At 50.2% G+C, this 24,434-nt stretch overlaps 1 protein-coding gene across 22 annotated transcripts in view; it reads left to right on the top strand.

Moving 5' to 3' along the window:
• The window catches only part of PGAP2 (post-GPI attachment to proteins 2), a 28,221-nt gene extending 4,227 nt beyond the window's left edge, over nt 1-23,994 (top strand). Inside the window, exons 1-8 of one of the 22 annotated variants that reach the window (XM_054440124.2) lie at nt 6,095-6,138; nt 6,347-6,367; nt 9,307-9,481; nt 15,218-15,400; nt 21,533-21,785; nt 21,920-22,110; nt 22,664-22,772; nt 22,971-23,994. In XM_054440124.2, the coding sequence (XP_054296099.1) occupies nt 9,317-9,481; nt 15,218-15,400; nt 21,533-21,785; nt 21,920-22,110; nt 22,664-22,772; nt 22,971-23,101 (1,032 nt within the window). In that variant the 5' untranslated portion in view covers nt 6,095-6,138; nt 6,347-6,367; nt 9,307-9,316 and the 3' untranslated portion in view covers nt 23,102-23,994. Of the gene's footprint in view, nt 1-6,071; nt 6,161-6,231; nt 6,270-6,346; nt 6,368-6,408; nt 6,704-9,306; nt 9,482-15,217; nt 15,401-20,558; nt 20,644-21,532; nt 21,786-21,919; nt 22,111-22,663; nt 22,773-22,970 lie in introns of those variants that run through there. The other 21 variants (XM_063671968.1, XM_054440125.2, XM_063671971.1 and 18 more) reach the window with 21 other exon arrangements.
• Nucleotides 23,995-24,434: the final 440 nt, after the last annotated feature.

Here is a 24,434-nt window from a genome sequence, read left to right as displayed (position 1 = left end):
ATAAAAATGTTGAGTTCCCATTCTAAATATTCTAAGACATGGATTCTGACACTTTGAAAGAGGACTCAGAAATGTCTTTTTTTCTTTTATTTATTTTCCTTTTTTTTTTTTTTTTTGCTATAAAATGGTTCTGAAAGAAATGTCTTGAATGAGTAAGCAAATGAGTACATTCAGTCCAAAGTACAAGTAGGTGTGCAGGAAAATAGTGCATACTTGTGGAAATACTGGAGGAATACGTACTGGATGAGGAATACTCCAGGGAAGAATTTCCTGTGACTTTGGTGATTTCTAAAGATACGTTGTTGGGTACATTGGTAGGCAAGTGGCCCATGGCTCATTATTCCCAGGATTCCTGGCTGGGGAAGGACATCTTTGTGAAGCCAGGGGTTCCTTCCCACACTCCTACTCTGTCTAAATTCTGATAACACCTCTTTTAGGTATCATCATCTTCCTTCTTCCATTCTAAAGACAAGGAGTTTGATGCATGCTTACAAACCCTTTTGGAGCCAAGCCTTGTCCTGGACATCATGAGCCCAGAGATGTCCACAGCTCAACACTATTCTGGCCAAGGAAAGTCCAGCTTTGTCCTGGGAGCCCCAGTATCATACACATGGCTTGAGAACTCACTATGCAGCTGTGAAGGATTGGTGGTTAGGGAGGAGACAGACCTGTAAGGACTGCAGAATTGTGGAAGGATGAGACTTCTTTCCAGAGAAGCAGCAGAGCTGGAGTCAGAGCTAAGTTCAAGTTGTAGATCTGCTACTTTTTATATCTTGCCTAAGTTATTTAACTCTTCTCTGCCCCAATTCCTTGTCTATGACATGGGCAGAATACTTTGTATTTTGTTTTGTTTTGTTTCTTTTTTTTGAGATGGAGACTCGCTCTTTAGCCCAGGCTGGAGTGCAGTGGCACCATCTCGGCTCACTGCAATCTCCGCCTCCCAGGTTCACGCCATTCTCTCCTGCCTCAGCCTCCCGAGTAGCTGGGACTACAGGCGCCCGCCACCGCGCCCAGCTAATTTTTTTTTTTTTTTTTTGGAGACAGAGTCTCACTCTGTCACCCAGGCTGGAGTGCAGTGGCATGATCCCAGCTCACTGCAACCTCCGCCTCCTGGGTTCAAGCGATTCTCCTGCCTCAGCCTCCCGAGTAGCTGGGACTACAGGCATGCGCCACCATGCCCAGTTAACTTTGTATATTTAGTAGAGACAGGGTTTCACCATGTTAGCCAGGCTGATCTTGAACTCCCGACCTCAGGTGATCTGCCCACCTCGGCCTCCCAAAGTGCTGAGATTATAGGCGTGAGCCACCGCACCCAGCCCTGTATTTTTTTTTAGTAGAGACGGGGTTTCACCATGTTAGCCAGGATGGTCTCGATCTCCTGATCTCATGATCCACCCACCTCGGCCTCCCAAAGTGCTGGGATTACAGGCGTGAGCCACCGCGCCCGGCCATTTTTGTTTTGTTTTTTTGAGATGGAGTCTCACTCTGTCACCCAGGCTGGAGTGCAGCGGCACAGTCTCGGCTCACTGCAACCTCCGCCTCCCGGGTTCAAGCAATTCTCATTCCTCAGCCTCCCAAGTAGCTGGGATTACAGGCTTCCACCATCATGCCAGGCTAATTTTTATATTTTTAGTAGAGATGAGGTTTCACCATATGGGCCAGGCTGGTCTCAAGCTCCTGACATTAAATGTTCCACCTACCTTGGCCTCCCAAAGTGTTGGGATTGTGGGCCTGAGCCACCGTGCCCAGTCAATACTTTGGTTTTTAACCAGAACATTTAGTCTAATGCATTTAATGAATTTACTGCTATATATATATATATTTTGAGACACAGTCTCACTGTGTCGCCCAGGCTGGAGTGCAGTGGCGCGATCATGACTCACTGCAGCCTCTGCCTCCCAGGTTCAAGTGATTCTCGTGCCTCAGCCTTCCTAGTAGCTGGGACTTCAGGCGCGTGCACCACGCCTGGCTAATTTTTGCATTTTTAGTAGAAAGAAGATTTTATCATGTTGGCCAGGCTGGACTCAAACTCCAGACTTCAGGCGATCCACCTGCCTCAGCCTCCCAAAGTGCTGGGATTACAGGCATGAGCCACCATGCCTGGCCCATTTTTCCCACTATACCAGTTTGAAAGTTAAATTCTCTTTTCCTATTAGTATTATTTTAGTGATCTCCCTAGAAATTACCACATGCATTCTTAACTTACCAAAGTGTCATGCTAATAAATACCTTTACAGGTAGGATAGAGTTTCCTGAGATGGAGGCAGGAAGAGAGAACATTCCAAGCTAGATGAACAGGGAAGCAAGCAGATGAACAGGGGAAGATTTAATTGCTGTCTGAGTCAGAGTGAGGCTAGAGCAAGATGAGTGAGCTGGGGGTGGGTGGTTTAAAGCCATCCAGGAAGGATGTCTTGGTCATGAAAAAGATCTTTGAGAAGAACAAGAATAACTCCTCCTCAACCCAGGAAGAACACTGATTTTCCTGAGGCTTCCCAGGAGGCAGTGGCAGAGCTTGGTCTAAAGCTGGATGTCTTTAGCAGTCTATGTCCCTGCCTTTATACCTACCCCAGCCATGCTCACTGTGTCCCCTTTCTAGCAATTCCTCAATCTCTGCTTACCTGTCTAAATACTGCCCATTCTTCAAAACCCAGTTCCATTAAATCAACCCAACAAATATTTTCTTTCTTTTTATTTTTGTATTTTGTATTTTTATTTTTAGTTTGTATTTATTTATTTTTTTGAGGTGGAGTCTCGCACCATCACCCAGGCTGGAGTGCAGTGGCGCAATCTTGGCTCACTGCAACCTCCGCCTCCTGGGTTCAAGCGATTCTCCTGCTTTAGCCACCCAAGTAGCTGGGATTACAGGCGCCCGCCACCAGGCCTGGCTAATTTTTGTATTTTTAGTAGAGATGTGGTTTTGTCACGTTGGCTAGACTGGTCTCGAACTCCTGACCTCAGGTGATCTGCTCACCTCAGCCTTCCAAAGTGCTGGGATTACAGGCATGAGCCACCGCACCCGGCCCAAGAACTCTTTTTATTTCTTTTATCTTCCTTCACATAAATCAAGGTAGGCGAGGTCTTTCAAACTGACAGTGAAATAAAGAGATTCAGAAAGGGTTGGTGACAGCCAAGGTCAAACAATACAAAAAAAGTTCAGGACAAGTTCACACTGTGGCTGACATGTCTAATCATAATGACCATCATGTATTGAGTACCTTCCACATGGCTGGCACACTGCTAAATTACCTCTAATACAACAACCCTATGATGTGGATATTCCTTTTTTTTTTTTTTTTTTTTTTTTTTTGAGACTGGGTGTTGCTCTGTCACTCAGGCTGTTGTGGAGTGGTATGATCTCAGTTGACTGCAACCTCTGCCTCCAGGGTTCAAGCAATCCTCCCACCTCAGCCTCCCGAGCAGCTGGGAATACAAGTGTGTGCCACCATACCCAGCTAATTTTTTGTATTTTTTGGTAGAGATGGTGTCGCCATGTTGCCTAGGCTGGTCTTGAACTCCTGGGCTCAAGTGATCCTCCTGCCTTGGCCTCCCAAAGTGCTTGGGATTACAGGTGTAAGCCACCACACCCAGTGTGGATATTCCTAAATCAATTTTACAGGCTGGACACAGTGGCTCATGCCTGTAATCCCAGCACTTTGGGAGGCCAAGGAAGGAGGATTGCTTGAGCCTAGGAGTTCAAGACCAGCCTGGGCAAGACAGTGAAACCTTTTTTTTTTTTGAGACACAGTCTTGTTCTGTCTTCAGGCTGTAGTGCAGCGGCGCGATCTCGGCCCACTGCAACCTCTGCCTCCCAGGTTCAGGCGATTCTCCTGCCTCAGCCTCCCAAGTAGCTGGGACTACAGGTGCGTGCCATCACGCCTAGCTAATTTTTGTGTTTTTAGTAGAGACAGGGTTTCACCATGTTGGCCAGGATTCTCTCGATCTCTTGACCTTGTGATCTGCCCACCTTGGCCTCCCAAAGTACTGGGATTACAGATGTGAGCCACTGCGCCCTGCAAGACCTTGTTTCAAATAAATAAATAAATAAAACCATTTTATAGACGAGGAAACAGAGGCTCAGGGCTATATGGAGAATTGCCCGTATTTCCCAAATCACCAGAGAATTAAAGAATTAATCTAAATTAGAGCACCTCAAGGTTTGGGCATTGAGGGTAGTCTAGAGGCAGGGAGAGGGGACCCAGCCTTAGGGAATGGTACTTAGGGCCAAGAGAACAGACAAGCTGTCAAGATAGGGAACAATGGCCAGGAGCAGACACCCCTGGTTGGAGCTAGACAAAGAGGATGACATGAAGCCCCAAGGCAGAAAACCTGAATCTAGTTGCCAAATTTGGAAAGAGGTAGTTCTTTTTGTAAAGTTTTGCTAGTCCATTTGTCCTGGGACCTTAAAGAACAGGATAGGGGAGAACTCAAAATCAAGCAAAGTAGTTTTTAGAATAAGACACTCTGAGTGCGCACTCTCTCCAGACTTCAGAGCCCCTCAGAGTGCATCTGAGGTATCTCTGGGTCCTCCACCATTGCTCCACATGAGGCCTGTCAAAGAGAGGGCCTAGGCTGGGTGAATGAACAAAAGTGAACACATGAAAAAGAGCTCTGACAAATTAATCAACAAATGCTAAGTGGCATTAACAGCATATAGTGGATTATGTGAATTATCTCAGGTACCAGACTTGAGTCCTGGTTCTGGTATTTATTAGCTGTGTAAGTAGGTAACTTGGTTTCCCTGTTTTCCATTGTAAAATGAGGATATTAAATAGTATCTACTGGCGGGGGCTCATGCCTGTAATCCCAGCACTTTGGGAGGCCAAGGCAGGTAGATCACCTGAGGTCAGGAATTCGAGACCAGCCTGACCAATATGGCGAAACCCGGTGTCTACTGAAAGTACAAAAATTAGCCGGGCATGGTGGTGCCGCCTGTAGTCCCAGCTACCCGGGAGGCTGAGATAGGAGAATTGCTTGAACCTGGGAGGTGGAGGTTGCAGTGAGCCGAGATCGTGGCACTGCACTCCAGCCTGGGTGACAGAGTGAGACTCTGTCTCCAAAAAAAAAAAAAAAAGAAAGAAAGACAAAAAAAAAAAAAGGCCAGGCGCGGTGGTTTACACCTGTAATCCCAGCTCTTTGGGAAGCCGAGGCCAGGGCAGATCACGAGGTCAGGAGTTTGACACCAGCCTGGCCAAAATGACAAAACCTCGCCTCTACTAAAAACTACAAAAATTAGCTGGGCGCGGTAGCGGGCGCCTGTAATTCCAGTACTCGGGAGGCTGAGGCAGGAGAATCGCTTTAACCCTGGAGGCGGAGGTTGCAGTGAGCCGAGATCGTATCTATTTTCACAGGTTTTTTTTTTTTTTTTTTTTGACGGAGTTTCGCTCTTGTCGCCCATGCTTGAGTGCAGTGGTACGATCTCAGCTCACTGCAACCTCCGCCTCCCGGGTTCAAGCGATTCTCCTGCCTCAGCCTCCCAAGTAGCTGGGATTACAGGCACCCGCCACCGTGCCCGGCTAATTTTTGTATTTTTAGTAGAGACGGGGTTTCGCCATGTTGGCCAGGCTGGTGTCAAACTCCTGACCTCAGGTGATCCGCCCGCCTCAGCCTCCTAAAGTGCTGGGATTACAGGCGTGACCTACCGCGCCTGGCCCTCACAGGGTTTTAATGAGGATTAAATAAATGAGATAAAAAGTAAGAGTGCCTGGGATATACTGGGTGTTCAGAATGTGTTATTGCTGTGAGGATTTAAGTGGAAAAGTGCGATGTTAGCTATGGCTAGGTTAGAGGTCCTCCACCCGCTGCAGATGCTCTGACTACCCCCCAGTATGCTTGCAGGAGGGATTCTTGGTCCCTTCCCCCTCCTTCCCTGTTGGGGTAGGATGGTCTTTGCAAAGGGAGCCAGGGGTCCCCCTGAAGCTCTTTTATGGGTCAGTCATGGTCAGGGTAGGGAGGGAACTCTGGCAGCTGGTTTTGGGGGATCAATCCTCTCATTGTGGGGAGACCCGAGGCTGGTGGCTGGAAATCCTCTTTCTGCGCTATGTAGGACAGGGCGCCCTCTCCTGAACAAAGGCGGGAACAGCACTAGGCCAGAGTTTCTGGGATGTGCTTCACCGGGTCTCTCACTAGTGGCCTGCAAAGGTGCTCTTCCCATTGCTGAAATGTCCCCAACCGCCCTGACGAGCAAAGTTTGGGGGAGGGGCGCCAGGGCTGGGAGGAAACTGGCTTAGTGTTTCAGAAGGGCGAGGCTGGATAGTTCAGTTAGAATGGAGGTGCGAGGCGGGAGAGACGGGCGGATGAGAAAGAGAAATCCGGCCCCTGTTGAATTAATTTTGTGTTCTTTCAACAGGTGATGCAACGCAGCTGAGAGGTAAGGCGACAAGGTGGCTTATCCAACCTGCTAAAACTCAGGTATCCGGAGCTCTTCCGGCTGCCCTCATGCAGCCGAAATTAGTGGGGGCAGACCCGGGCTGTAAAGCATGGTTTGAGGACACGCCGGATTGAGGAGGAGAGCCAGGGGTCGGGGTCTCCAGAAGCGGGGAGGAGCCAGCGGAGGATCTGGGCGCAGTTTCCTCTCTAAGTTCCGCCCCGAGAGCGCCGGCCCCGCCCCCGCCGTTCGCGCTCTGACCAGCCCGCAGAGCCAGCCCCCGACCCCGGGCCCCCCGGGTCCCCGGGTTCCGCTGGCAGTCTCGCCACCACCGCGTGGGTGAGTATGGGCATGGATGTGCTGGGCTGCCGGGCAGCCCCACTCAGGGGAGCTTGGCCGCGCGGTCCGGCCTCTGCAGGGCCGGGCCCCACGCTCTGGGAGTCCTGGTACCTGCCGTCCTATCGCACACACTCTGTTTCCCAGGAACTGCTGCTGTCTGGACTTGCCGAGCTGGCCCCCTTCTTCTCCCTCCCCAGCGTGGGGCCGGGTGTGCAGGGGTTGAGCTCTCCCTTCTTTATTCCGCGGGGCCTCCTGGTCAGGAGTCCTAGGTGGGGAGGATGGGGCCCCGGGGTTGGAACCCCATAGACTAGTTTTGAATGGCAGCTCTGCTATTTATTAGCCTTGGCCTTGAGTAAGTGTTTTGAACCTCCCTGAGCCTCAGTTTCCTCATCCGTAAAATGGAAATATACAGGCTGTAGACCTACCTCATAGAATTATGGTGAGATTAAAAGAGACAATGTATATCAAGTACAGAGCAGGGGGCCTAGAATTCCGTAGGCACCCAGTAAATGTGGGTTCAGACTCGAGGCTGAGAAGATCTCTAGGGACTTTGGAGCTGAGGTAGCTCCAAAGAAAGCAATTTTCAGCTAAGTAGTACCTGTGAGGAATGTAGAACTATCTGCAGGCTGAACAATTGGCCTTCAGCTCCACCCTGAGGTGTGGAGTAGAATGACCAAGTTGGAAGGACCTTAGAGGTATTCTAAACCATGTGATTCCCATGTTGCAGAACTGTGGAAACAGATCTGGAGTGGTTAAGTGGCTTGCCAAAGGTCACACAGCTAAATGGGAGGCCAGGCATACCTCCAAGAATTGGAATGGACTATCCCTTGAAGCTCCTCATCAACTCCTGATTTGGGCAGTGCCTCTTCATTCCCTGAAGATCTAGTCTTCAATTTGGGAATCCTAGTAGTTCCTCAGGGATCTAGAGCTGCAGGCTTCAGGGAAGGATGTTGGGAGGGAAGACTAGTGCTACTGCAACTGCAGAGTCTAGGTTTGGGCTGAGTGAGGAAGATGTTCCCCATCTAGGGCCCTAAGGGACTTAGAGTCCATTTAGGGATGATCCAGGGAATGTGTTTTTTTTCTCGGAGGGTCACCAGAGCCACTTCCAGCTCCCTGGGATCCCTGATGCTCCTAAAAGGGAGAGAGGAACTTGAGCAATTGGAGCAGGCTGCCTGATCAGGCCTGGCAGCTGGGGGAAAATGGGTGAGAATGTGTAGGCGTAGCCACCTGGCTTGTTCTGGAATGCCAGGATGCCAACCTAACTGAGATCAGGGTTCTTTTTGAGGGTGGGACTAAAGGGAGAGTCTTGTGGGTGGGGTCAGGAAGAGTTGGGACTTGATTTGACAAGGCCTTTGAACCCAGAAGGGTATATTCTTTATGTGTCTGGAGCCAGCCCTAGCTTGGCAACAACAAGCCAACGTTCCAGGGATGGCTTTCCCTTCAGCTCAGCATAGGGCTTTGAGGAAGAGCCCTTCTCTCTCTGAGTGTCTTGGTTTCTCTATCTTTACAATGGGAATAGGGCTAACTGCCTCATCTATGTAGAATTTGGTTTTTCCTTTTCTTCCTACTGTGAACAGGTGCCTCTTCTGCCTCTCTCACTCCAGTCCTAACCTGACCTTTCTCAAGCTCAGACACAGAGAGGAAGGGGTCAAGGAAGTCCAGAGTTGCAGTGTGTAACTCTTTGTGGGTCCCACATGTATCTCTTTGTTATGTGATCCTGAGCAGATTCCTACCCCAACTTTCCCTTCTGTATACTGTGCGGAGCTGGGCTAGGATTGTTGGTATACACTTATTTGTTATAGTTCCTGATCTTAGCTACCCTTATCTAAGGGGGAAATCACAGTCCCCAGGAACCCTCATCTGTTCACAGGAGGGTGATGTGGACAGCCCCCTGGGCACTGGGAAGCCTCCAGAAGCTGACCAAGCAGCTCTCTCCAGCAAACAGCAGCCCAGGCTAGCACCAGGCCTGATTCTGCAAAGCCTTTCACCCTGGGGGCACGTGAGGGAGCAGGCTGGGAGAGCAGAGGGCTTGGGGTTCTGTCAGCTTCCATGGAATCCCTGCCACTGTGGACTGCGGTGCAGGCACACAGAGCACACAGAGCCTGGGAAGGGACTGAAGGTGCAGAAGGGCCCTGGGCCAGTGGGGAAGCAATGAGAGCTGATGAGAGGCCTTGAAGCCTGGAGGCTGGGCCTGAGGCTCAAAGGCCTGGGGGAGGAGACGGGCCATTCCATCCACTGGTAGGTTTTAGGGTTGGTTCTTGAAATAAAGAGAGACACTTACTTAAAGCAGCTTCTCTAGTCCTAGGCCTGTCAAGCTAGGCAGAGAGGAGTGAGGAGAAGCTCTCCCAATCCATTCAAGCTTTATCCTAGCACAGATTTGGTTCATTGTCTTCCCTCTGAAATTGAGGTGGAATGTTGTCTTGGGATTCTGAGTCAGTCTTCCTCATCCAGGGCAAGAGCTATCCAAGTTTAGGTGACTTCCTCCTCAGACTCCCCACCCCATAGCACACAGCTAATTTTAGGACTGAGCACAAGGGCTGACTTTATCACTGAGTCCCAGCTTTGCTGCCTGGGGCCCTGACAGCATGCCACTCCATCCCCAGGTCTGACAAGATGTACCAGGTCCCACTGCCACTGGATCGGGATGGGACCCTGGTACGGCTCCGCTTCACCATGGTGGCCCTGGTCACGGTCTGCTGTCCACTTGTCGCCTTCCTCTTCTGCATCCTCTGGTCCCTGCTCTTCCACTTCAAGGAGACAACGGCCACACACTGTGGGGTAGGGCATGGAGACACTGATACCTCATATTCAGGCGGATCTGGATCTTCTTTAGATCTTGAATATCTTTTAACAAGATTAGCCAGCTCTCCACTGGGGCCCATCAAACATACGGGTCTGCTGGGGGGATGCCTGCAAATTGAAATCTCAAGGGTTAGTCTCCCTCTGCCTTCTGTGAGGTTCTGGAGGCTGGAGTCACTGAAGTGTAATATAGAGTCAGTAAATGAATTACAAGTATAACAGAGTTTGACACATGTCCCACCCCATTTACTTTGATATCCTAGAGAAAGTAGTCTTACATCTTCCTTCCTGGCCCCGCACCCCATATCCCTGTCCAGAGGGCAGACCTAGAGCCAAATCCTTACTTCATAGAAGAGCAGATTCTGGAACCCCAGGGTTTTCTGGGAAGTGGAGAGAGAACAGGATTGGGCTAGAGGGTATTTTGGGCCTCTTAATGTAGCACTATGGGCTTGTGCCTGTCTCTGTAGGAATGTGATTCAGTGTACGTGTGTGTGATTGTGAGGGTCATAACTGTATATAATGGGTTTGAGTGGGTCGTGTGTGAGAGAGACTATATCTGTGCCTGTCTGTATGGAGATCTGATTATGTACGTGTGTATGTGTCCTGGGGTGAGTCCCATGGCCTCTAAGATTCCATAGATGTCTGTGTACCCTCTGGACAGGGATATGGGGTGCGGGGCCAGGAAGAAAGATGTAAGGCGACTTTCTCTAGGATATCAAAGTAAGTGGGGTGGGACATGTGTCAAACTCTGTTATACTTGTAATTCATTTACTGACTCTACATTACCTGAAACAGAGACCCAGCCTCAGTTTCCTCATGTCTGAAATAGAATTGATTAGCTGGGCATGGGGGTATGCACCTGTTCCTAGCTCCTCAGGAGCCTGAAGTGGGAGGATTGCTTGAGCCTAGAAGTCTGAGGCTGGAGTGAGCTATGATTTTCTCACTGTACTTCAGCCTGGTGACAGAGTGAGACCCCCATTTCTAAAAAATAAAATAGGGTTGATAATTCCTGTCCTGCTCCTTCCCAGGGCTAGTGTAGAGCTCTAGGTAGAAGAAGGATGGGAAGGTAGTTTAGGGAGGATGATGAAATGTGAGGAGCAGAAGGAGGAGGAGGAAGAGACTGTCAGGTTGGAAGGCAGGGCAGGAAATGAACTTAGCCTAGGGGCTCTAGGTGGAGAAGAGGCAGGTTCTGCACATGGACCGTTGGGGTCCCTCAGAGTTCTGAAGGCCCCAGCCAGCTGGATCCCCCCTTCATGTAAAGAGCATCTGCTTCAGAGAAATGGCTAGGATTAGCAGTGGGTCTAGCTGTGAGTATGAGGTGGAGCCCCACTTCTTTTCTTCATGTGACTGGAGTTTCCCCTCCTCCTGATTTGTCAGTGGGTAGACATGGGTGTTGAGGTATGGACACCCAATCTGATGAGACCTGGGGCTGGGAGCTATTAGAAAGAACTGGACGAAAAGGGCGAATAGGCGATCTGAAGGGAAGGATTACCCGTTCCTGACCTAGTACTTATCTCAGATAATGCATCAGATATTCCTGTTACGCTAGCCACTCCTGATCATCCCGCAAAACCCTGCCCAGCTAGCTCTAAAATATCTTCCCTATCCTTCTTGGGGCTAACGTAATCACTCCCTCCTCAGGGTGCCCACAGTTCCCTGTGTTATCTATCACATCATATTTGTGTCTGTCTTCCCTATCAGATGGGGATCTCCTTGAAGGCAGGCACTGCATTTGAGTGAGAAAGTATTTGGGGTTTTTTTTAGAGGCAGAGTCTCATTTGTTTTAGAGGCAGGGTCTCATTCTGTTGCCCAGGCCAGAGTGTAGTGGCATGATCATAGCTCACTGCAGCCTCAAACTTCTGGGATCAAGCAGTCTTCCTAACCTCAGACTCCTGAGTAGTTAGGACTACAGATGTGAGCCATCACACCCAGTTTAATTAAAAAAAAAATTGTGGAGATGGGGTCTCGCTATGTTGCCTAGGCTGGAGTGCAGTGGCATGATCATAGCTCACTGCAGCCTCAACCACCAGGGCATAAGTAATCCTCCTGCCTCAGCCTCCTGACTAGCTAGGGCAATAGGTATGCACAACCATGCCCAGCTAATTTTTGTGTATGTGTGTGGAGATGGGGTCTCACACTGTTGCCCAGGCTGGTCTTGAACTCCTGACCTCAAGTGATCCTCCCACCTCGGCTCCCAAAGCACTGGGATTATAGGCGTGAGCCACTGTGCCTGGCCAGAAAGTGTTGGTTGAATAAATGATTAGGACTCCCTAGCCCAGTGCCCTAGGGAAAGGAAGGCATGGTATAAGTCAATCATAGTCCAAGCAAAATTATACTATTTGTATGGCATATGGAGTTAAACAGACTAGGCTGTTAGCTCTGCCCCTTGTGGCTGACCCCAAGGGCTAATGGTATCAGTACTCTAATAGCTAGGTTATTGCATACCTTGCATACCTATTACCTGTTCTTGGCGTACCAGTTAGGGAATTAAGATATAGATGGTTGCTGGAGTACTTAGTCCCTCTGGAGCAGTACTAGGTCTGTGACCCTGAGGGTATGTTGTCCCCACTCCCTGAGGCTACAGTGTTGGTTCCACCTTGGAATTTCTATATTTGCTCTGAATTTCCCACTCACAGTATCCCAGAAATGGCCAGCCCTAGGAATAAAAGAAGCAAGCTAGTCCATCATATCTGTAATTGATTACTTTGCCTCTGCTCGCATATCCCCAGTGATGGGGAGCTTCCTTCCTCCCCAGGTAGCCTGTTCTAAGGAAGCTTAATAACTAATAATTAGCCTTTTTCTTTTATTTTCTTTCTTTCTTTTTTATTGAGACAGAGTCTCACTCTGTTGCCCAGGCTTGAGTGCAGTGGCGTGATCTCAGCTCACTGCAACCTCCGCCTCTTGGGTTCAAGCAATTCTCCTGCCTCAGCCTCCTGAGTAGCTGGGATTACAGGCGCCTGCCACCAAACCCGGCTAATTTTTTGTTTTTGGTATTGACGGGGTTTCGCCATGTTGGCCAGGCTGGTCTCGAACTCCTGACCTCAGGTGATCCACCTGCCTTGGCCTCCCAAAGTGCTAGGATTAAAGGCGTGAGCCACCGTGCCCAGCCTCTTTTTTTTTTCTTTCTTCTTTTTTTTCTTTTAATAGAGATAGGTTCTCACTATGTTGCCCAGGCTGGTCTTCAACTCCTGAGCTCAAGTGATCCTCCTGCCTCAGCCTTCCAGAGTGCTAGTATTACAGGCTTGAGCCACTGTGCCTAGCCCAAGCTTTTTCTTTCTTTCTTTCTTTCTTTTTTTTTTTTGTTGAGGCAGGGTCTTGCTCTGTTGCCCAGGCTGGAGTGCAGTGGCACGATCTCGGCTCACTGCAACCTCTGCCTCCTGGGTTCAAGCCATTCTTATGCCTCAGCCTCCCAAGTAGCTGAGATTACAGGCATGCACCACCACGCCCGGCTCATTTTTTGTATTTTTAGGAGAGATGGGGTTTCACTATGTTGGCCAGGCTGAAGCTTTTACTTATAGTATATATGTACTTACTTTCCAGTGAGTCTGTGCCTTGGCCCTGGCTCTGCTTTGCCGTAGAACTATTCTCTCCTCGTGGCTTCAGGCCAGCCCTGTAGAGACAAGAAGACAGTGATGAGGGGCCTTGAGTCTATCTTCTTCTGTTTTTTTTCTTGAGACGGAGTTTCGCTTTGTCACCCAGGCTGGAGTGCAATGGCACGATCTCGGCTCACTGCAACCTCCGCCTCCCAGGTTCAAGCGATTCTCCTGTCTCAGCCTTCTGAGTAGCTGGGATTACAGGCACACGCCACCATGCCTGGCTAACTTTTTGTATTTTAGTAGACATGGGGTTTCACTGTGTTACCCAGGCTGGTCTCGAACTCCTGAGCTCAGGCAATCCAGTTCCTTCAGGCAATCCAGTTCCTTCAGGCAACCTTCCCAGGAAATGGTTTCCAGGCTCTTCCCTATCCTGAATGTACCGTTGAACTTGGCCCAGTTGGTCACTGTTCTCTGCTGGGCCTTGATTTGGGTATAGAACTCCAGGTGGTCTGGGCAGTACAGGCAAAAGCAGGACTATTCATTCTTATTCCTGGCTGTTAGACCTCTGTTGATGCAGCCTGAGCTGCTATTAGCTGTTTCTGCACAGGTACAGGCTAAACATTGATATCTCATATTCAGGCTTGTTGAGATCTCTTTTGTATCCTGCTTCTATCATCATAGGATTTAGCCATTTCTCCAGTGAGGCCCAACAAGCCCTCTCAGTCCTGCTCTAACAAAAAACGGCCAGATCCCTTTTTGCTTTCTCTCTTTCCCTTGTTGGAAACCTGCCTATGACCCTGGACACAACTCTCAGAAAGGTCCCTGCCCCCATCACTGGCAAAGAAGCTACTGCCAGCTGACCTCAGCCACTATCACTTCTTACCTTTGCAGAGTGTTCCAGGATTTATGACATATGCTTGTTGAACCTGGGAAGGATGTGTGCCTGGGCAGGCGTGGAGAATTGGGTACTGTGGGTGGGAGGGCAGGCCCTGAGGAGCAGGGGGTGGGACCGTCCAGTCTTAGAATAGTTCCAGTCTGGCTACAACCTTCAACCCAAGACCCGGATTCTTCAGCACCGAGTGTGAGTGTTGCTTCATGAGGCCCCCACCCCGTTCCTGGGTCTCTTTAGTGGAGGGAAGTATGAGTCCCGAGGGGAGATTGGGTCCTAGGCCTTTTAATATCAAGGCATCTCTGTCTGCCTTAGCTTGATCCAGAGGGAATCCCAGCTTGAGGGGTCAAGGTGTTTGGGCAGTGAGGTTGTGAGGGGGAGTTGTCTGCCAGGAGGGAGAAGGGATTGGAAGAAGCTCAGTTCCCTGAGTCTGGGTCTGACCTGGACAGAGACCTCCTGGGTCTGGCCCAGGACAGCAGGCTCAAGCTCAGTGGAGAAGGTTTCCATGACCCTCAGATTCCCCCAAACCTTGGATTGGGTGACATTGCATCTCCTCAGAGAGGGAGGAGATGTAGGTCTGGGCCTCCACAGGGACCTGGTATTTTAGGATCAGGGTACCGCTGGCCTGAGGCTTGGATCATTCAGAGCCTGGGGGTGGAATGGCTGGCAGCCTGTGGCCCCATTGAAATAGGCTCTGGGTCACTCCCTCTGTTCCTAGTTGAACTTGGGTAAGGAGCAGGAATGTGGTCAGACAGGGTCAGTGGGAGGGCTTTGGCCATTCTGAGCCAACGGTCCTTTGTTAGTTGGCCTGAAAGAAGCTTTGACTTAGAACCTGAAGCTGTCAGGTGGCAAGAGGCCTTAGTCCTGGTGTTTGATCCTGGTATAGTTCTGGGCCTCAGTCTCCCCTTCTGTGAAATGGGAATAATAACCTTTCTACCTCTGACCCTTCTCCTGAGTGGCTATGAGGGTTGTGAGAGTGAGGTGGGCCACCAGAGCTCCCTGTCCAAGCCACCGGGAGCCTCTCTTCTGTAGGCTCTTCAAGAGGTGGACCTAGAGTATCACTGTGCCAAGGGGATTCCTAAGCTCTGACCCTGCCTGTCTCTGCTGCTCCTGTCCCATCTCCCTCTGATCCTTCTCCTCTGTACTGTCTTCCTTTTCCCCTTATGCCTTTTCTACCCTTTTTGCTCTGGCTTTTCCTTATACTCTGAGGAGCCATCTCTGGAAAAGGCCCCACTTTCCCAGGCCCAGGTGTCCTACCAGGCCCCAAGTTGTATCCCTCATGCTGCTTAGGCCACGCCCTGCAGGATGTTCTCTGCGGCCTCCCAGCCTTTGGACCCCGATGGGACCTTGTTCCGGCTTCGCTTCACAGCCATGGTCTGGTGGGTCATCACTTTTCCTGTGTTCGGCTTCTTCTTCTGCATCATCTGGTCCCTGGTGTTCCACTTTGAGTACACGGTGGCCACTGACTGTGGGGTGAGTGCCAGCTCCCCAGCCCCTGGGTCAGGGCCAGGTCAGGAGGTGGCAGTTAGGGTAGAATTAGATAGTGGAGAGGAAGTGGAGGGTCAGAGAGAGGGAAAGGGACAAGGGGATGGGGGAAGGGTAGGTAAGTCAGAGTCAGAGATAATTCATGGGGGGAGACTCAGAGAGAATAGAATCACAGTCCTCCCTGAGTTGGAATATGATGATAGAAATGCAAGGGAGATGACGGGCGCAGTGGCTCACACCTGTAATCTCAGCACCTTGGGAGGGCGAAGCCAGTGGATCACTCGAAGCCAGTGGATCACTTGAAGCCAGTGGATCACTCGAAGCCAGTGGATCAGCCTGGGCAACATGGTAAAACCCCGTCTGTACAAAAAATGCAAAAAAATTAGCTGGGTGCCCTGGCATGCCCCTGTAGTCCCAGCTATGTGGGAGGCTAAGGCAGGATAATTGCTTGAGGCTGGGAGGTGGACATTTCAGTGAGCTGAGATCACACCATTACACTCCATCCTGGGTGACAGGAGTAAAACCCTGTCTCAAAAACAAAATAAAATAAAAAAAAAAACCCAGCAGGCTCTATGCTGTGGCTCATGCCTGTAATCCCAGCACTTTGAGAGGCTGAGGTGGGAGGATCACCTGAGGTCAGGAGTTTGAGACCAGCCTGGCCAACATGGTGAAACCCTGTCTCTACCAAAAAATACAAAAAAATTAGCTGGGCATGGTGATGTATGCCTGTAATCCCAGCTACTCAGGAGGCTTGAGGCAAGAGAATTGCTTGAACCCGGGAGGCGGAGGTTGCAGTGAGCCAAGACTGTGCCAAAAAAACCCAAAAAAACAAAAAAAAATAACAGTGCAAGAGAGTTGGGGGTTAGAGGGGGGTGATAGGGGAAGAGAAGGGATTGGAATGGGCAGGAGAGATCATGAAAGGAAGGAGGCAGATTGGAAAGGAAGCCAGGACTGAGGAGGTGAAACGAGACCAGAAGATGGGAGATGTAACAAGTGGCTTTGGCCCACACTCAGGGACTGACCTTGGAGGATCCATCCTCAGCTCTGATCTGGATCCTCAAGCTTTGTTTCTCCTACTGGCAGCCCCAGGCCCCACAGCCTGTGTCCATTCAGGGATCTGCCAGCCAGAAACCTGGATGGACTTCTATCTCCCAGAATCAGTCCACTAGGCCTTTCCTGGGGGCCCAGGGATAAAGGTTCTGTGCTAGGGGCATGGAATTAGATATGGACTTGCCCTTAACATCTCATTGTTACAAGAGTCAGTCCTTAGACACAGACTGTCACAACACAGTGATCTGGGGTTCCTATTATGATAAAAAAGAGTACAGTGACTGTGGGGCTCAGAGGAGGCACTTCACCCAGATTGGACATTGGGGATCACTTTCTTCTTGGAGGAGGGGACATTGTTGCTCTGTGGTAAAGAAGGCTCTTTGTGAAAGCCAGGCCGACAACTTTTGATATTATCCAGAGGGCAATTTTTATCAAGAGCTTTGGAAAGATTTTAGGCAGGAAAGGGACATGATCAGATTTGTGCTTTACGTATTTATTTATTTAGAGACAGGATCTCACTCTGTCTCCCAGGCTGGAGTACAGTGACCTGATCTTGGCTCATTGCAGCCTTGACCTCCTGGGCTCAGGTGATTCCTCACCTCAGCCTCAGCCTTGGGTAGCTGGGACTACAGGTGCATGCCACCATGCCTGGCTAATTTTTATATTTTTTGTAGAGATGGGGTTTTGCCATGTTGTGTAGGCTGGAGATTTGTGCTTTAGAAGACCATTCTAGCTTCTGAGTGGAGAACAGCTTTAAGGTCAGGGGCAAGAGTAGGGTATAAGGAGGCTAGTGCAGTAGCTCACGCTACTGGGGAAACCAGAGCCAAGATGCGGACTGTGAGGGTAGAGAGGAGGGATGGAGTCTAGAGAGGTGTAGAAAGTGGGATTGACAGCAATTGGAGTTTTTGTGCAGTTGGCACGGGGCGGGGAACAGTAGGGTAGCTAGAGAAGGCATTTATAATGTGGGGGGACTTTTACCTGAGGCCAAAGGAATGAATCTTATGGTGAAATCTGAGGTGATTTGAAAGGGGATTTTGGGGAACCCTGCTTTATACCATACGAGTTTCTGATCTACTGTCCTATCAGAAAGGGCTTATCCTCCCGTCTCTCAGTACTCTTAGCTCTGGGCACATGGGGAAGTTTGGGGTGAGCTGTGTACCCAGTTTCTCATAGCTCCTAATGTTGCTTGTTGCTGGTGCAGTCGGTGAGTGGGGAACTTGTATGCTGGGAATGGGGCTGGGGGTAGGAGTACATGTACCTGATTATATGTATGTGTTTGTGTGTGTGTGTGCATATGTGTGTACATGATGGAAGAGACAGTCCCTGCTCTTAGAATCCCACCCCCATCCCTAATCGGATAGAAGCCCATGAAGACAGGACCAGCAGCCACAATGCCCTAACTCTCTCCTCCTCCTGAGGCCTTCCCCAAACTCTGTATCATTTCTCCCCAATACCCATTCCCAACAGTGGTCAGGGTTCAGGGCCCTTGAATCCTTTAGGCTCTCCCAGTCAAGCTTTAGATGGTGGTCCTGTTTTCCTTAAAGTAGCTGAGATTGGGGAGTAGTTTTCAGAATGAATATTCCAGGAAGCAGAGGCAACACTCTGACTAACTCAACTCAGAGTAACAGCAAGGCAGAAAAATCAAGTAAGGAGACATGGAGGTTCCTGCGTCTCACCCATAAGCAGACCTTCCCATGCTCTGTGGCCATGTAGCTCACAGCGTTTTTGCGTTCTTTACAGGAAATTTTGTCTTCTGAAAGCCATCACTTATTGTACTTACTGCATGCCAGATACTGCAGATGTTTTATACACGTTATATTTAGAATTCATATGGCTGGGCACGTTGGCTCACGCCTGTAATCCCAGCACTTTGGCAAGTGAATCACTTAAGGTCAGGAGTTCAACACCAGCCTGGCTAACATGGTGAAACCCCATCTCTACTAAAAATACAAAAATTAGAGGCCGGGCGCCTGTAATCCCAGCTACTCGGGAGGCTGAGGCAGGAGAATTGCTTGAACCTGGGAGGTGGAGTTTGCAATGAGTTGAGACCGCACCATTGCACTCCAGCCTGGGCAACAAGAGTGAAACTCCATCTCAAAAAAAAAAAAAGAAAAATTAGCTGCGTGTGGTGGCACCTCTAGTCCCAGCTACTCAGCAGGCTGAAGCATGAGAATCACTTGAACCTGGGAGGCGGAGGTTGCAGTGAGCCAAGATTACGCCACTGTACTCCAGCCTGGGTGACAGAGTGAGACTCTGTCTCAAAAAAATAAAGAAAGAAAGAAAATTCATAAACACCCTGCAAGGTAGGTGGTGTTATACCCATTTTACCAATGAGGAAATTGGAGCTCAGAGAGGTGAAGTGACTTGCTCAAGGTCACCCAGCTAATAAAGGCAGAGCTAGGATGCAGACTCAGCTTTGTGCAGTTCCTGAGCCTCTATGCTACCCCTTCACATTACTCAGAGTGCATGTCTGAGCCTGGTCTCAAGCTATGATATCTCAAGCTATGGTATCTCAAGCTATGGTATCTCAAGCTATGGCTTTGAGACCGGCATCTTCTCTCCCAGAGCTCTACATTCAGCTTCGTCTGACAGTGCAGAGGGGAATCCATCTCCTTTTTTGTGGAGGCTGTGAAGCCCCATGGCTAGTCTTGCCCCAGGCCTACCTGTGGGCTGCCCTATGAGCCGCCTGCAGCATTGCTCACCTTCTCAGCAGTCTGGCATCTCATTGAAAGAAAGGAATGATGGTCCTTCAGAACTCCACTTTCGAAGACTGTCCCTCCATAGTTAGAGCAAGTTCATTCCCTTGCTGGGTTGCTGGGCTCTGGCACTGCACTGGCCCTTGTTGGAGGTCTGCAAAAGTGCACAGAAAGTGTGGGCAATGGACTGGCCATTTCCACAGTTCTGGAAACTTTTAAAAATCCATATTCTTGCTGGGGGTGGTGGCTCACGCCTGTAATCCCAGCACTTTGGGAGACCGAGGCAGGCAGATCACCAGAGGTCAGGAGTTCCGAGACGAGCCTGCCCAACATGGTGAAACCCCATCTCTACTAAAAATACAAAATTAGCTGGGCGTGGCGGCAGGCGCCTGTAATCCCAGCCACTTGGGAGGCTGAGGCAGGAGAATTGCTTGACCGCAGGAGGCGGAGGTTGCAGTGAGCCAAAATTGCGCCACTGCACTCCAACCTGAGCAACACAGCGAGACTCCATCTCAAAAAAAAAAAAAAAAAAGCATATTCTGGCTTGGTGTGGTGGCTTATGCCTGTAATCCCAGCAGTTTCAGAGGCCAAGGTGGGGTGGATTGTTTGAGTCCAGGAGTTCTAGACCAGCCTGGGCAATAGGGCAAAACCCTGTTGCTACTAAAAAAAAAAAAAAATCCAAAAAATTAGCCAGGCATAGTGGTGGCTACTTGGGAGGCTAAGGTGGGAGAATCACCTGAGCCCAGAAAGTAGAGGCTGCAGTGAGCTGAGATCGTGCTATGGCACTCCAGTCTGGGCAACCGAAGTGAGACCCTGTCTCCAAAAACAAAAAGAAAATGGCCGGGCACGGTGGCTCACATATGTAATCCCAGCACTTTGGGAGGCCAAGGTGGGCGGATCACGAGGTCAGGAGATCGAGACCATCCTGGCTAACATGGTGAAACCCCGTCTCTACTAAAAATACAAAAAATTAGCTGGGCGTGGTGACGGGCGCCTGTAGTCCCAGCTACTCGGGAGGCTGAGGCAGGAGAATGGCGTGAACCCTGGAGGCAGAGGTTGCAGTGAGCAGAGATTGCACCACTGCACTCCAGCCTGGGCGACAGAGTGAGACCCTGTCTCAAAAAGGGGGAAAACAAAATTAAAAAATTAAAAAATGCAGATCCTCAGGTTCCAAGCCTTCTGCATTTTCAGACAATTCCCCCAGTGAGTTGTATGGGTAATTAAAGTTTGTGAAGCACTGCTCTAGGCCCTGGAGTCTAAGAGAGCCTCTTCCCATCTTTGGCTTTCCTGTCCCCATCTAAACCATTGTTCAGTCATCCCCCATCCTTTCACCTCTCAAACAAGCAAGACACCAGTCACTGCAGCAGTGTATTATCTTCTCCTTTTTCCTCAGCTTTAAGGACTGAGGCTTCAATAGGAGTTCCAGGCATTAAGATGGATGGTGGAGATGCACAAGAACATGGTCATTTCCTTAGACTACCCCAGGTTAGGAGCACCCACTTTCTTTTTTCTTTTCTTTTCTTTTTTTTTTTTTTTTTTTTTTGAGACAGAGTCTCACTCTGTTGCCCAGGCTGGAGTGCAGTGGCACAATCTTGGCTCACTGCAACGTCCGCCTCCCAGGTTCACGCAATTCTTCTGATCAGCCTCCTGAGTAGCTGGGACTACAGGTGCTGGCCACCATGCCCGGCTAATTTTTTTTTTTTTTTTAGTAGGGATAGAGTTTCGCCATGTTGGCCAGGCTGGTCTTTAACTCCTGATCTCAGGTGATCCACCCACCTCGGCCTCCCAAAGTGCTGAGATTACAGGTGTGAGCCATCCTGCCCAGCCCACCCACTTTCTTAATCATGATCAGAGCAGGGGTGCCGTTCTACCACCTTGGCACACCTGCTTAGAGGAATGAGTGGCGCTGGGAGCAGACTGAGGAACATCTTAGCTGAGCAGTGAATCCAGCACTGTTCTAAGGAAGCTCAGATGGTCTGTGACTCATCCCTGTCCTCTGGACTGAATCTGAGGTCTTGGAACTCACCCACGGTCTTAGCGGAGGCACAGCTCTGAGCTATGGTTGTAGAGCATCTGAACCCATCTACACAGTGACCAAACACAGGCAGGTTCCAGTCTGCGGGGGAGATGGAGAAGGTCCCACCATGCTCCTGCACAAATCTCAGGATAGCTGGGGAATGAGAATCCAGCACTTTGGGCCTAGGACCTAGAAGGAGAGGTCTTTTGGGAGAGGTATGGGGACATCTGAAGGAGGACTTCTTGGAAGGGGAGGGGCTGGAGCAGAGGCAAGAGTGATTTTGTCAGATGGAGAGAAGGTTCTCTACATGGGCGGGGCTGGCAGAGGCAGATGCCCAGACAGGTCACAACTCTCTAGGTGCCCAATTACCTGCCCTCGGTGAGCTCAGCCATCGGTGGGGAGGTGCCCCAGCGCTACGTGTGGCGTTTCTGCATCGGCCTGCACTCGGCGCCTCGCTTCTTGGTGGCCTTCGCCTACTGGAACCACTACCTCAGCTGTACCTCCCCGTGTTCCTGCTATCGCCCGCTCTGCCGCCTCAACTTCGGCCTCAATGTCGTGGAGAACCTCGCGTTGCTAGTGCTCACTTATGTCTCCTCCTCTGAGGACTTCAGTGGGTGCCCGGATGAGGGAGGAGTGGGGAAGGGTTCCCTGAGGGGACGGGCCTGCCCCTACCACTTTCGGACCTTCCTACTTAGTGGTGTGGGCACTCCCTGCAATGTGGCTCCCAATCCTCTTTCCCTCCAGCCGTCCATGAAAATGCTTTCATTGTGTTCATTGCCTCATCCCTCGGGCACATGCTCCTCACCTGCATTCTCTGGCGGTTGACCAAGAAGCACACAGTAAGTCAGGAGGTACGGTCTATCCCTAGCGGGGGCTCCAAGTCAGCCCAGAAGAAAATCAAGGACATCTGTCCTCAGGATTCGGGTAATGGTGAGGTGGGAACTGAGTTCTAATGGGAACCCTGGCAGAGGGGTGCTGGGGTTGGGGCTGGAGCTTGGGAACAAACTGAGGGTGGTTGGTCAGAATCTAGGACTATAGCACTGTGTTTGGGTAGTGTGGGAGACTGGAGAATAGAAAAGATGGAGGCTGCAAATGGGGATAGAATGAGGAGTCGCATCTAGGCGGCAGTGAGGAACAGTGTCAGAGGACTGGTCTGTCATAATTCCAGCGTCCCACCCATGTACATGGGTTTCTTTTCCCCCACAGTATTTGGAAGTGGGGTTGGTGGGTGACTCCATGTAACTTTCATACTCCATCCCCCTGAAGTGGAAGGGGCAGGAATACCACTGCTCCTCGGCCCATCACTCCCCCAGAGGCAGGGTCGTGAACATGTTCGTCATTCTTGCTGCCCCTGCCTGTGCTCCCTTCCATGACCGCTAGTGGGAGCCAAGGGAGATAAGGCCCGGCCCTTAGGAGCTAGGGCTGAGAGGGGAGCCCACACTCTCATACCCAGCAAGCTGCAGAGTGATCAGACAGCCCATTCCCTAGGATCGCAAGTCCTACAGCTGGAAACAGCGGCTCTTCATCATCAACTTCATCTCCTTCTTCTCGGCACTGGCTGTCTACTTTCGGCACAACATGTATTGTGAGGCTGGAGGTGAGGCCAGGATAGGAGCCACAGGTGGTCATGAGTGGCTACAGGGCAGCAGTGATGTTTTTGATAATGGGCAATGGTCTTGGGGACTGGCTGCCATTGTGTTCTCTGTGGCAGACTAATGGTGGTGTGATTTATCAAGAGGCCCCTGAGGGGTAGCTGGAAGTTCACCATGTCCTGTTCCTTGTGTCCTCACAACAGTGTACACCATCTTTGCCATCCTGGAGTACACTGTTGTCTTAACCAACATGGCGTTCCACATGACGGCCTGGTGGGACTTCGGGAACAAGGAGCTGCTCATAACCTCTCAGCCTGAGGAAAAGCGATTCTGAACCCTTCAGTCCTGCTTGGGAGGAGGCAGCCCACTGCCCAGAAACAAGAAACAAGATACCATTCTGGCCTTCCCCACCCCACATCCTCTCTTGGCCTTACTGAAGATGGGGGAAGGGTAAGAAGGAAGGGTGTAGGCCAAGGCTCACCCCAGTGCTGCTGGGTTCTCCTCTCCACCCCTCATATGGGCGTGGGGTCCTCAAACAACATCACCTTTACCTGAGAGGCCCCAAGAAGCTGAGCTGGCAGAGAGCTCCACCATTTGGTGCTAAAAAAAAAGTCCTGAGGTTCATGACCACCATCCAGTTTCTGGCCTTTACATAGTCACCTTTCACTGAAGTCAGAAGCCCCTGAGCAGTGACTGCTCCCTGACAACCACAGCCATTTGTCTGCACGGGGTCATTCATAGGACTAATGAATTTCATGATCTACTGTGCACATCCAGGCCTGTGGCCACAGTCCCCTGCTAAAGCTGCTCAGGTGTTCTAGTCCTGACTTCACCTTTTTGATTTGGTGTGTGCCCTAGGGTATGTACCCTTCCCTATCTGAGCCTCAGTGTGTCCATGTGTCTGATGGGGGATGGGTGGACTGTATGATTTCCAAGGGCTCTACCAGTTGGTGGTTCTGATATCATCGGGTGGAGGTGGTATTCTATACCTAAAGGATGACCTGCTCCAGAAACAGCACCACCACAGCATGTATTTTCTTCTCTTGTGAAAGTTCTGGCTTATAGACCCCTCCCCTCCTTTGCAAAGGTATGGGATAGAGGGGTCAGATGCAGATCTCTACTGTAAAATGGGCTCCCTGGTATCTCCTGTCTTCCCTACTGCTCCAAACCCTAAATTTTGGTTGTACATTTTATTTTAAAGGAAAATAAATTTTTTTTTTGGGCCAACAGTTGCCTAGGCTTGCTAGTCTTGGGGCTCATCCATCTTGTTTGATAGTAACTGGGAGAGAAACAGGCTCAAGAATGGGGAGGGAGTAAGTCCATGGTAGGGTATGATTCCTAGCAGCACCCCCCAATCCCCCTTAGGTCTGGAGTCTCCTAAGGCTGGTCTAAGCCTCTATTTTGGTAAGCAGGAGTGAGTGAGCTATCTGTAATGATGGTCTAAGCCTCTACTTTGGTAAGCAGGAGTGAGTGAGCTATCTGTAATGATTCTAGGACTGCAAGCTAGGATACCTGGAAGTCTTCAGTTGAGGCAGAGACCTGGGTTCAGACTCCAACTCTTGTTGTTAAAGCTCTGTCCTCTTGGGGAATGTGAGGTACAGCTGTCACATGCATGACTGTGGGAGCATCTGCCTTTAGACTAATGGCTGTCAACCTCTCCCTTTCTG

The sequence above is a fragment of the Pongo pygmaeus genome, chromosome 9, assembly GCF_028885625.2.
Source record: "Pongo pygmaeus isolate AG05252 chromosome 9, NHGRI_mPonPyg2-v2.0_pri, whole genome shotgun sequence".
NCBI lineage: Eukaryota > Metazoa > Chordata > Mammalia > Primates > Hominidae > Pongo > Pongo pygmaeus.
The sequence above is the reverse complement of the archived record's forward strand: the minus strand, read 5'-3'. Positions and strand labels throughout refer to the sequence as shown.